Source organism: Chelonoidis abingdonii, chromosome 12, assembly GCF_003597395.2.
Source record: "Chelonoidis abingdonii isolate Lonesome George chromosome 12, CheloAbing_2.0, whole genome shotgun sequence".
NCBI classification, from domain to species: domain Eukaryota; kingdom Metazoa; phylum Chordata; order Testudines; family Testudinidae; genus Chelonoidis; species Chelonoidis abingdonii.
In genome coordinates, this window is record NC_133780.1 from 3,313,883 (window position 1) to 3,326,596 (window position 12,714).

The 12,714-nt window shown below is 48.9% G+C and overlaps 2 protein-coding genes across 3 annotated transcripts in view; one reads left to right on the top strand and one right to left on the bottom strand.

Annotated features, from left to right (window-relative positions):
* The window catches only part of LOC116829200 (C-type lectin domain family 2 member B-like), a 59,507-nt gene that overhangs the window by 23,965 nt on the left and 22,828 nt on the right, over positions 1–12,714 (top strand). The window lies entirely within an intron of this gene.
* Positions 7,419–12,714, bottom strand: part of LOC116829175 (uncharacterized) — a 7,349-nt gene continuing 2,053 nt past the window's right edge. The window contains exons 2-4 of one of the 2 annotated variants that reach the window (XM_032787861.2): positions 10,953–11,282; positions 10,228–10,329; positions 7,419–8,707 (exon numbers count right to left, since the gene is read on the bottom strand). In XM_032787861.2, coding sequence (XP_032643752.1) covers positions 8,400–8,707; positions 10,228–10,329; positions 10,953–11,282 — 740 coding nt within the window. In that variant the 3' untranslated portion in view covers positions 7,419–8,399. Of the gene's footprint in view, positions 8,708–9,628; positions 9,668–10,227; positions 10,330–10,952; positions 11,283–12,714 lie in introns of those variants that run through there. The other variant, XM_075071669.1, reaches the window with a different exon arrangement.

Genomic DNA, 12,714 nt, shown 5'->3' on the forward strand with positions numbered 1-12,714 from the left:
TACTTTAAGGTAATTAGATTCATACAGCCCGTCGGAACCCTGTGCCTTAGGTTCAAGTACGGAAAGAGGTAAATCTCTCAGAAAAGGAAACATTTAAGTTGAGAAACAACATAAAACTACCTGCCTGTGGCTGTTACTTAAAGTTTGAACATGCATGAGGACTGATTCAAGATTCGGAGCCTGGATTGATGTTCTGGTTGCTTCTTGTCCAAGAGTGAACACCCCCAAACAAGCACACAAACAAAAAGCCCTTCCCCCACAAGATTTGAAAGCTCTCTTGTCCCTTTATTGGTCCTTTTGGGTCAGGTGTCGCCAGGTTTCCTGAGCTCTTAAACTCTTTACAGGTAAGGATCTTTGGTGTCTTCTAAATCCCCTCCTGGCCTGTATTTGTAACAGGCAGGGGCTGTCCCTTCCTTTATAGTATGACACCACTACACACACACCACTGTTCCATCAGCTAGCCAGCCTATCAACTGAGATCACCTTGCTTCAAAGTACGACCCAATCCTTGTTTTCAGCTCCTTTTCCCAATAACAATGGGGGAAGACACCCCTTCCATACCTCCAGACTCCTCTCACTCTCCACCCCGCCCCCCCGCAAGATTGGACCCCACCCCAAATTACTCTTAGCTGTTACCTTCAATGGCAGAGGACCACTCCCCTTCACCCATCTCCGGCAGCTTGCTACCCCGCAGGGGAATTCCCTCCCACTCCTAGTTTGACACTGTCCGAAATAATGACCCTCCCACCCCCTGCGCTATGCACCCAGCCTTGCCATCCCTTTCCATTCACATCTCCTCGAGGGGGGGGCTGTACTTTCTTGTGCTCCAGCACAGGCACACAAAGGATTGGCCAGGAGCTTGCACCTCCACACCCACCGGCGCATGCAGGTTGATGGGGGGGGAGATATGTGGGTCACATCCCTCGCCACCTGATTGCTCAGTCACGTGGTGTCAGAGGAATAGCTAAGAGGCCTGGGAGGGCTACGTTTCCAGGAGGTGGCTCCGACAGTGGGGGCGGGGGTATGACTCGAGCTTGTTGGCCCCAGCGGACCACTGGTATTTTATTCCCTGCTGTGCCCCCCCGCCTCATCCGAATCCCAGCTCACCTGCCACTGGCCCACCTGCAGCCAGCCACAGGGGACCCAAGAAAGAACGACGTTATTCTTTCGTCCCCACATGGGTCCAGTGTCCAGTGCCAGGATCTGTCCCCTCTCGAAATGACTGGACTTTTCTTCAAACTTGCGCAGACAGGTCATGCCTTTACGTAATGCAACCCCATTTGGCTGGTCTAGACCAGCCAAATGGGGTTGCATTACGTAAAGGCATGACCTGTCTGCGCAAGTTTGAAGAAAAGTCCAGTCATTTCGAGAGGGGACAGATCCTGGCACTGGACACTGGACCCATGTGGGGACGAAAGAATAACGTCGTTCTTTCTTGGGTCCCCTGTGGCTGGCTGCAGGTGGGCCAGTGGCAGGTGAGCTGGGATTCGGATGAGGCGGGGGGGCACAGCAGGGAATAAAATACCAGTGGTCCGCTGGGGCCAACAAGCTCGAGTCATACCCCCGCCCCCACTGTCGGAGCCACCTCCTGGAAACGTAGCCCTCCCAGGCCTCTTAGCTATTCCTCTGACACCACGTGACTGAGCAATCAGGTGGCGAGGGATGTGACCCACATATCTCCCCCCCCATCAACCTGCATGCGCCGGTGGGTGTGGAGGTGCAAGCTCCTGGCCAATCCTTTGTGTGCCTGTGCTGGAGCACAAGAAAGTACAGCCCCCCCCTCGAGGAGATGTGAATGGAAAGGGATGGCAAGGCTGGGTGCATAGCGCAGGGGGTGGGAGGGTCATTATTTCGGACAGTGTCAAACTAGGAGTGGGAGGGAATTCCCCTGCGGGGTAGCAAGCTGCCGGAGATGGGTGAAGGGGAGTGGTCCTCTGCCATTGAAGGTAACAGCTAAGAGTAATTTGGGGTGGGGTCCAATCTTGCGGGGGGGCGGGGTGGAGAGTGAGAGGAGTCTGGAGGTATGGAAGGGGTGTCTTCCCCCATTGTTATTGGGAAAAGGAGCTGAAAACAAGGATTGGGTCGTACTTTGAAGCAAGGTGATCTCAGTTGATAGGCTGGCTAGCTGATGGAACAGTGGTGTGTGTGTAGTGGTGTCATACTATAAAGGAAGGGACAGCCCCTGCCTGTTACAAATACAGGCCAGGAGGGGATTTAGAAGACACCAAAGATCCTTACCTGTAAAGAGTTTAAGAGCTCAGGAAACCTGGCGACACCTGACCCAAAAGGACCAATAAAGGGACAAGAGAGCTTTCAAATCTTGTGGGGGAAGGGCTTTTTGTTTGTGTGCTTGTTTGGGGGTGTTCACTCTTGGACAAGAAGCAACCAGAACATCAATCCAGGCTCCGAATCTTGAATCAGTCCTCATGCATGTTCAAACTTTAAGTAACAGCCACAGGCAGGTAGTTTTATGTTGTTTCTCAACTTAAATGTTTCCTTTTCTGAGAGATTTACCTCTTTCCGTACTTGAACCTAAGGCACAGGGTTCCGACGGGCTGTATGAATCTAATTACCTTAAAGTATTCATGAACATCTGCAAAGCTTATTGGTTGATCTGTTTCCACCTGTAAAATTCTTACAGTTACATATACATGAATTAGTAGCAAGAACTAAGGAATCCCTAATACCGATAGCCCACATAATCCAGCAGCAAATGCGTGAAGTGGATGAGGTTCAACAAGCGGTGGAAACACCCTGGTGGGCAATACCCGAGGATGTGACTTTGCATCCAGTAGTCCGCACTCTACGCGTAGTTCTAATGGGGATCCAGGCCATAACTGTTGTTGTTTTAATAGGAATGTGCTGCTATATGTTCCGTCAAACAAAGAATGCCAAGTTACAAGATCAGGTGAATAAGGGAATGGAAATGGCAATCAACACCGTTGTATTACATCCAAACAATCACGTCATAGAGTGAGGAGTTAAGGCATACTGACCAAATCACACAAGTTAACAAATCTGTTAAGATAAATTTTTAAATTGTTATACACATACAGAGACTTATATACGACTCACATATTACTCGTTATATGAAACACATACATATATTCACACTCATAGTACCAATATATAAACCATATAATCCATAATCTTCATTTATATCCTGGGCATAGTTTGTATGTCCCCACGAAGCCCTCAATGAGATCCCAGATAGGCTACTAACCCCCAAGTACTCATGGTCCCAGGCATAACATTCCCAGTTCCACCATAAGGGACTAAAAGTTAATTGGATAATAAAATCTGTCTATCAGTCGTACGAGGGAATGTGCAGACTAAAAAGACAGATGGGGCATGAGTGTATGGATGGTAAAATAAGGTAACCACGTAACAGTGTTTAGCCCACTGGGTTATCTTTAGTCCATGCATTATGCTTTTCCGGGACGATGGGTAAACATCCTCCCCATAAAAAGACAAAAAGTGGGGGAATGTAGTAAGTGAAGGCCCTGATAAAGGCCCAGTATGAGGCTGAACTAAAGTAGGGTTAAGACTTAGCTAAAAAGCAAAGTCAAGCTGTGAGCTGAAGGCCGGCTCAGTTCACAGACGCTGGCATGGAAAGGGCTGATGTTGCATAAACATTTATTCACCTAGCATACCGAAGTGTAAACATGGTACCAGAACACCTTATACTGGAACTTTCCACAGATAAGAAGGAACAGGCTGAACCATCCCAATGACGGGCAATTGATGGATAGAGTTGTTTTGATCGAACCAAGTTGTACAAGGTGAGAGGCGGCACCTTGCTACGTAGAGGGGTTGCACCTCAATACGTCGAGTGATGTGTAACTTGTTTGTACCTGTGTATAAGAATGTGTCCCTCGGGCGGTGTCTTTGCCCAGCCTAGGGGGCAGTGGAAAGTCCCGCCACTGACTGAGCTGAGTCCATTGACCATGGGTACATATTTGTAGTATGCCCTGAGTAAGGCTAAGAAACCTACAGGGAACTGTTACTGTATCTGATAGAGCAATAAACCTGGCCAACGTGCCTTCGTACCTTACTAGACTTTGTGGTTATTGGGGGTTCTCTTTGGGTCTGCTGTGTCAGCTATCTGCAGAGCTGGGGCAGCACACAGAGGGAACAGACGCACGCAGCCGAGTGATACCAACAAGGAGAGACCAGAGCACCAAACCGGTAGCATCTGATGACACTTCTGACAACACTGGTGACCCCGACCACTGATCTGGTGAGTAAGTGAGCTGTCCACTGTAAGAATCGCAATCTAACATGGCAGAAAACCTCGTGCTAGGGAACCCCCTGATCCCCTCCCTTTTGATCCCCATGGAGTTTTATAACTCATGGGCCCGCTGGATTGCCAGTAAGGGGGGGTCCATATGAATTGAAGAATGGGGAAACATGGACTGGCATATATAGAGCGATTGTAGAATCCAAGGCTCTTAAAATTAGTAATAAAGGTAAGGAGGCAACAATTTTGCAACTACTGTCTATGGCAGTGAGATGGCCAAACAAGTAGTGGAAAAAGCAGGGCAAGTAACAGTAACAAAGAAACAGTTAAAAGAATCAAAAAAAAGCTACACAGCCCTGGAATGCTCCCACCACCCTTGCAGGGTGGCAAGCAGCCCAGAGACAACCAGAACAGGAACAGAGTGAAACACTGGAAACAACTGTAAGGAACCTACAAAAAATACATGTGCCGTCCCGTTATAAATATTGGTGGTAAACAGCAGGCTTCAGGTAGCTACCCTGTGCCTGAAGAACGGGGACAGAAGTGGAAAAAGGTGGTCCTAGTAAAATTAAAAGATGAAATACGGTGATGGTTGCAATGCAGTGGACCCTATGACAAACGCCAGGTTCTAGTTAAACTTAAACCGGAACCTAGACTGGTGCCTGTCAGAACAGGACAAGTAAGTGCACAGAAGGAAAGAGTAGCAAACAATACTCACTGAATTGATAAATCAAATGAAGGAAAAAATGGAACAGTTCACAGAGCACTTTAGGAGACAGGAGCTGCGACTCGATTGCAGGGGAGTGAATAAAAAAGAATTTCAAAGTAAAAAACTAAAATTAAACGGGTTAACACCTAGAATTGATGCATTAACAGATGGAGTTGCCCAAAAAAGTTAACTGCAGCAAAAAAGGGCACTCACCATCCCTTTGGCATGCACACAAATGCAACAGACACTGGGGGAACAAATTCAGGTTTTACAAGAGCAGGTAACTACCGTCAATCTCCTCTCAGAGCCAGGATATAAACCAGGGCCTCAATTCCCAACTGTGCAGGTTCCCAATTGCTTTGACCCACAGAACCACACTCCACGCTCATATCTAAAAATAGAACCTTCTTTCTCAAATATTTTTACATACCGGTGACATTTTGTCTTTTATATGTTTTCTCAGTTTGCTAAACTTTCTGCTGCTGTCTGTACTTTCAAATACCTTGATGGAGTTAATCCCTCTTGGCTCAGGTCTCGCTACCTTCCTTGGTTGCTCTTCACCCTCCCTTTTCCCCCTGCCTCTCCTCACTTAAAATTAACTTCAATGCCACTAAAAAAGGCTGGGCTCGACTAGTACAAAAGGAATTCGTTAATGAGGTAGTGCGCATTCAGGACATGGCCTGTGCCATAGGGTATCATAATTTTTCCATAAATGGCAATATCTGCCCCACAAGTGAGGCAGGATTCTGTGTACCTGTCACCAGCACTATTCAGATAGGAGACCATGCTTTTTTGCCACTGAAACGGTCATTCATGAACATCTGCAAAGCTTATTGGTTGATCTGTTTCCACCTGTAAAATTCTTACAGTTACATATACATGAATTAGTAGCAAGAACTAAGGAATCCCTAATACCGATAGCCCACATAATCCAGCAGCAAATGCGTGAAGTGGATGAGGTTCAACAAGCGGTGGAAACACCCTGGTGGGCAATACCCGAGGATGTGACTTTGCATCCAGTAGTCCGCACTCTACGCGTAGTTCTAATGGGGATCCAGGCCATAACTGTTGTTGTTTTAATAGGAATGTGCTGCTATATGTTCCGTCAAACAAAGAATGCCAAGTTACAAGATCAGGTGAATAAGGGAATGGAAATGGCAATCAACACCGTTGTATTACATCCAAACAATCACGTCATAGAGTGAGGAGTTAAGGCATACTGACCAAATCACACAAGTTAACAAATCTGTTAAGATAAATTTTTAAATTGTTATACACATACAGAGACTTATATACGACTCACATATTACTCGTTATATGAAACACATACATATATTCACACTCATAGTACCAATATATAAACCATATAATCCATAATCTTCATTTATATCCTGGGCATAGTTTGTATGTCCCCACGAAGCCCTCAATGAGATCCCAGATAGGCTACTAACCCCCAAGTACTCATGGTCCCAGGCATAACATTCCCAGTTCCACCATAAGGGACTAAAAGTTAATTGGATAATAAAATCTGTCTATCAGTCGTACGAGGGAATGTGCAGACTAAAAAGACAGATGGGGCATGAGTGTATGGATGGTAAAATAAGGTAACCACGTAACAGTGTTTAGCCCACTGGGTTATCTTTAGTCCATGCATTATGCTTTTCCGGGACGATGGGTAAACATCCTCCCCATAAAAAGACAAAAAGTGGGGGAATGTAGTAAGTGAAGGCCCTGATAAAGGCCCAGTATGAGGCTGAACTAAAGTAGGGTTAAGACTTAGCTAAAAAGCAAAGTCAAGCTGTGAGCTGAAGGCCGGCTCAGTTCACAGACGCTGGCATGGAAAGGGCTGATGTTGCATAAACATTTATTCACCTAGCATACCGAAGTGTAAACATGGTACCAGAACACCTTATACTGGAACTTTCCACAGATAAGAAGGAACAGGCTGAACCATCCCAATGACGGGCAATTGATGGATAGAGTTGTTTTGATCGAACCAAGTTGTACAAGGTGAGAGGCGGCACCTTACTACGTAGAGGGGTTGTACCTTGCTATGTAGAAGGGTTGCACCGGGATACATCAGGAGCGATGTGTAACTTGTTTGTACCTGTGTATAAGAATGTAGCCCTGGGGCGGTGTCTTTGTCCGGCCTAGGGGGCAGTGGAAAGTCCCACCACTGACTGAGCCGAGTCCATTGACTGTGGGTACATACTTTTAGTATGCCCTGAGTTAGGCTAAGAAACTTACAGGGAACTGTTACTGTATCCGCTACAGCAACTGACGTGTCTTCGTACCTTACTAGACTTTGTGGTTATTGGGGGTTCTCGTCGGGTCTGCTGTGTCAGCTAGCTGCGCAGAGCTGGGGCAGCACACAGAGGGAACACATGCATGCAGCCAAGTGATACCAACAAGGAGAGAGCAGAGCACCAAACCGGTAGCATCTGACGACACCTCTTGACAACAGTTTGCATCTGAGACCCCTGGAGAGCTGAAGTCAATACTCACTCCACTGCAAGTTGGAGCTTGTGAAAAAGCCAGGAAGGTTCACAATGGGTTAAAAACAATACTCAGTAGAGATCAGTGCCCCCCCTGTGCAAAGATAAATGAGACACTCTCTCTGCTGTATAGCTTATAGTCTAAACAGATTTTTTCCCCCACAGACAAGAGGGACAGGGGAGAGAGGCACAGAGATAAATACAATAATGAAACCACTTTAGAACAATTAAAATCACATTTACTTATGATTAAGGCTACAATTGCTGCATGGATACTTTTAATAAAAAGTCAGACAGGATGCAGGCAAGAAACAAATCATGCCTGCCAAAGCCTGTTTCCTGGCATTGAATTACTGGAATGTTCAAGAAAAGTTGTGTAGGGCTTGTCTTTGGGACACACCCACACTCACAGTCCCTTCCCTAAAGTGCTTATAATCTACACAGAGGAGTATCTCATTTTAAAGATGGGGAAACTAAGGCATGGGACAGTGGAAGGCCAGATTTTCAGAAGAGCTTGGCTCCCAGTTCAGTAGCTCCATGATCCTTTGAACTAACACCCAGCCCCACAGTCTGAGATGACTATACAGCCCTGAGTTAAAATCTCCTAGAACTGGAAGGGACCCCAAGAGGTCATTGAGTCCAGCTCCCTGCCTTCACTAGCAGGATCAAGTACTGATTTTGCCCAGATCCCTAAGTGGCCCCCTCAAGGACTGAACTCACAACCTGGGTTTAGCAGGCCAATGCGCAAACTACTGAGCTATCCCTCCTCCCAGTTCCTCACTCAACGTCAGACAGGGAGTCAGGAGACCTGGCTTTAAGTCCTGGCTCTTCCACCAAGTCCCAGCCCGGTGCATTAAACACAAGGGCATCCCTGGCCTTACATGGGGAGAAGCCACGTCCAGACTCAAGCCACCAGCTAGTGTGATGATCGTAGCCACCCAACGGCCATTCAGTGCTACTGAAGTGCTGACTTTCGGCTGCGTTGGTGCAGCCAGCTCAGTTCCCGGGGCTGTACCACCTCTCCATTGAGTGGGATCCCCTCACCAGCATCTCCACTGGGTTCTTGGGTTCCAGCCTCATGCTGCTGCAAGACCCAGGCCGACAGGCAAACGGGTGAGTTTGCTGAATTGGAGATCCCTTCTTCTTCACAACCATAATGGGTTATTGGTCTGTCTCCCCTGTGTGTCCAGCAGATGTAAAGTACAGCAAAGAAAGCAGCAAGCAACACCAGTGAGGCCCACACACCATAGTGGCCCCTTGGCTCTGGAAAGCAAAGGGAGGAGAAGAGTCAGTTTAGATACAACTAGCATAAGAGAAGGAGGGCGGCCCAGTGGTTAGAGCCCTTGCTTCAGAGACCAGAGTTCAATTCTTCTCTGCACATTGTGGATAATCACAGGAGATGTGAAGCCAAATATGAGGTGCTCAGATATTAACATGATGGGGACCATATAAATACTTTAGAGTGAGCCTTACTGAAAACAACAAGCTGGTCTCTGCCATAAAGATCTGTGTTTGTACAGCACCTGACACCATGGGTTCCTGGCCATTCATACAAGGTAAACACCACATGGTAATTAGAGTCACTCTGACTACAGCAAGGGTAAGCCTGTGTTGCTGCCTCTCATGATATTTGGTGCTTTCTTTAAATCCCCAGCTCCTGGAGTCCCATGATTAGAGAAGACTCACTGCTTTCATTTGGGTTTCTCAGTGAAGGTTTCTAGCCCTTGTGGCTGTGGGGAGAGTTTGAAAACACAGTCCCTAGAGGTAGGTGCAAAAGGAGAACAGAGGCTGAACATTGCAGTGCCCTGCCACCCCAGTGCGTGGCACCCTGGCTCCCTAAACAATTCACGAGGCCCCTAAGAAAGGGATTCCCACAAGCCAGCATGTGAGGCAGGGGGCTGCCTAAGGTAGCGAGTTGGAAATGCTGAGAAGGCTGTGACTAGGTGCCTCCCTCCACTTGCAATTCACAGCCATGCATCTTCTCCTGGAGTTAGGCACCTAGGCCGGGTCAGTCCTTATTTTTGGAGAACAAGATGGCGGTGTCTAGTGGTTAAAGCATCCACCCAGGACATGGGAGATCAAGGCTCAAACCCATGGAGAGAAGCAAAGACTTGAACCTACATTCCCCCACCTCTCAGGAACATGCTGTAACCACTGAGCAGGGTCCCTCAGTCCCTCCCGGAGAAGCTGTTCCACTGGGGATAAATTATTATCTGAAGAGCCCTGAGAAATTCACAAATACAAGACACCGTGGTTAAAAAAAACAAACCACACCCCACACTCACCCCGCAGTGGCAGCACTAGTCTCACAAAGCTGGGCCTGGCTTTCCACTCCTGTGTCATGACCTGGCGCATGGGGTCACATCACCGCTCAGGTATGGGGGTGGCCGGGCCAAACCAGGCTGGGGTCTGGGATCAGCCCTATAGGACAGGAGCTGCCACTGAAGGGTGAGTGCAGGGCAGGCTCACTCTCCAAACTATCCCTTACTGAGCAGCTGGACCCCTTCCCTTGTCCAGCCTGGCCTGGCCCACCCCAAGGCCTCCCCCCTGCTTCCACACCTCCCCCAGGGGACCTGACCCCCCGCCCAACCACGTGGATAAAACAAAACTTCACACAATTCCCTCCAAATAAAACAAAATATTATTTAAACATATTCACAGGGCTCTAATTATCTGACAGCCCCCAGCTGCGGGGGATCGCTGGGATCCAGACACAAACACCCCAAGTTTTGGGTAAAAAATTATCAGGCTCCTGTAAAGAGATTCAGGTCATTAACGCTTACCCCCCTCGGGAGAGCCGTTGGAAAGCATCCCTCGGCTACTTCCCTCTCCAGTCGGACTAGCAGTGGGAGTCTCCGATAGAGGCGGTGGGAATGAGACAGAACCTGTTGGCAAACAGTAGGGCATAGATTTCGAGGCAAGGAGGCACCATTAGGTCAGCTGATCCGATCTCCTGTATAACACAGGCCAGAGAACCTCACCCAGGGATTCCAGCATCCAGCCCATATCTGGTGGCAGAGCTAGAGCATTTTTTTTCTGGAAGTCATCCAGTCTTGATTTAGACTCCACAGTGATGGGAGGCTGCGATCCACAGGATCTTGCAGGAAGCCGTAACGCAATATCTAGGCTCTAATCTAGCCCTCTTGCCCATCACTGTAGTATTGTGCACCTCATAGTCCTTTTAAAGCATTTATCGTCCCAACATCCCCCCATGGTGGGGAAGCACCATTATCCCCTGTACCAGGGCAGTTTGCTCTTGGGCTGGAAAACTTAGGGCTAAGCCAGCCCCGATCACGGGAATCATCCCAATCCAGTGCCTTATCCACTTGACTCATCTGCCGCCAGGAAAGCATCCCAAGGGATGCCTAGGCAGGAGAACTATGCAGCTCTGAATGACATCCCTGGGAACTACACACCACTCCCGCACATCGGATGGAGAAGGCAGAGGCTGACTGAAACGGAGTCCCATTGGCCATAAACTTTGAGGCAAGTCACCTGAGAAACTTACCAGGCACCGTCAGATTGATACGAGCCATGCAGGTTCCATGAAGATCCCCAATGATTTGGTATTCTCCCGCCAGCCATTCACTTCCATTCGTCACAGTAAAGAGGAGCCGGTCTGACAGAGAGATCCGTCTCCGGTACGTGCTGTTGTAGTAGTTCCGCTTTCCTTTATTAGTTAACACCAGGATGGGGTGACAAGCCGAGTCGGAGGCGGCAGCCGCAAGAGTGGTTTGCATCTTACACAAAAAAGATGCACTCTTGGGCAGGTTTATTTCAACGTGCCCAGAGGAGGCTTCGGGCACGGACAGGTTATAGAGGGGACATTCTCCGAGCCCTAGAAGGAAAAGGTATATTAGTGACAAGTGGATCCTAAACTGCTCTTGTGGAAGCCAGTGATTTCACCTGGAAAGGAAGCAGTGGAAGTCAGCAGGTTTGGTGCAGGTCCGGAGTCATGAGCAGCGCCAAAGCTGGCTGCGGGTACGGTAGTTCAGGGCTGGGATAGCAGAAGGCTGCAGTTGGTGATGGAGAGGCACCAGAAGAGCCCAGAGTGTGGATGGCAGAGGGCTGCAGGTCAGAACTGAGGGGCACTGGCAGAGCTGTGGGGGGCAGCTCTGGGCTGGAACAGCTGTGTGGACTGTGGGTCAGGGTTGAGGGGCATAAGCAAAGCTCAGGGAGGGGGCCGGGAAGCCCAGGGCTTGAAGGAAGAAGTGGGGACTGAAGGTCAGGGCACAGGGGCATCTGCAGAGCAGGTGGGGGGTACAGCCTGGGGCTAGAATAGCAGAGGGAACATGGGTTAGGATTAAGAGGAATGGGCAGGGCTGTGTGTTGGGGTGTGATTGCAGCGGGGTCTGGGGATTGAGGGCCACTGGGTGAGGAGGGGAGCCCAGAGCTAGAAGAGCTATAGGGCACCAGCAGAGCTGGGTCTAGTGGACCCAGGACTGCAACATAGTGTATGGGATGGGTGCAACACGCTCAGTGGAAGGGGAGACAAACTGCTCCTGCCACTCAGCCCTGGGTTCCCCCAAAGACTCATCCCTCAGCCTAGCATCCCTGAGAGCTGCAGAAGGGAAGGGCAGATCTACTGTGAAATGCACCCTGCTATTGATAGAGATCTGAGGCTGCAATCCCAAATCAGTTCCACCCACTGAGGACCATGTAATCACCTCCCTAAAAGTCACATTGAGTTAGCAGCAGCTCCCAGTGGGACAGTTCAAAGATCCCTAAAGCAGCTCAGCTCTGAAAAAATCTGGCTTTAAGTGTCCAGATTGTACAGGGATGGGAGCAGGGGAGGGAGGAGCAAGAAGCGAGGGTAAGTGTGGATAGGAGGCACCCTCACACCTTGCCCCTCCCCCTGCAAAACAAACACCCCCATCTCCTGCCCTGGTACCCAAAGTTGGCCCATAAAAATCAGTGAATGCCTTGGATCCCCTCTCTCACACACACATTTACCCATGACACACTGTCAAGGTTCCTCCTCCACTCTGAACTTTAGGGTACAGATGTGGGGACCTGCATAAACACTTCTAAGCTTAGATCTGGGCTCACTGCCACCATCCAGATTCCTCAGTGTCTGGAACACCCTCTTTCTCCCAAAAAACCTTCCCCTCCCTGGGTAGCCCTGAGAGGCTCTCTCACCAAGTTCCTGGTGAACACCGATCCAACTCCTTGGGTCCTAACACAAGGAGAATTTAACCATCCCCCTCCTTTCCCCCACCAATTCCTGGTGAGTCCAGATCCAATCCCCTTGGATCTTAAAACAAGGAAAA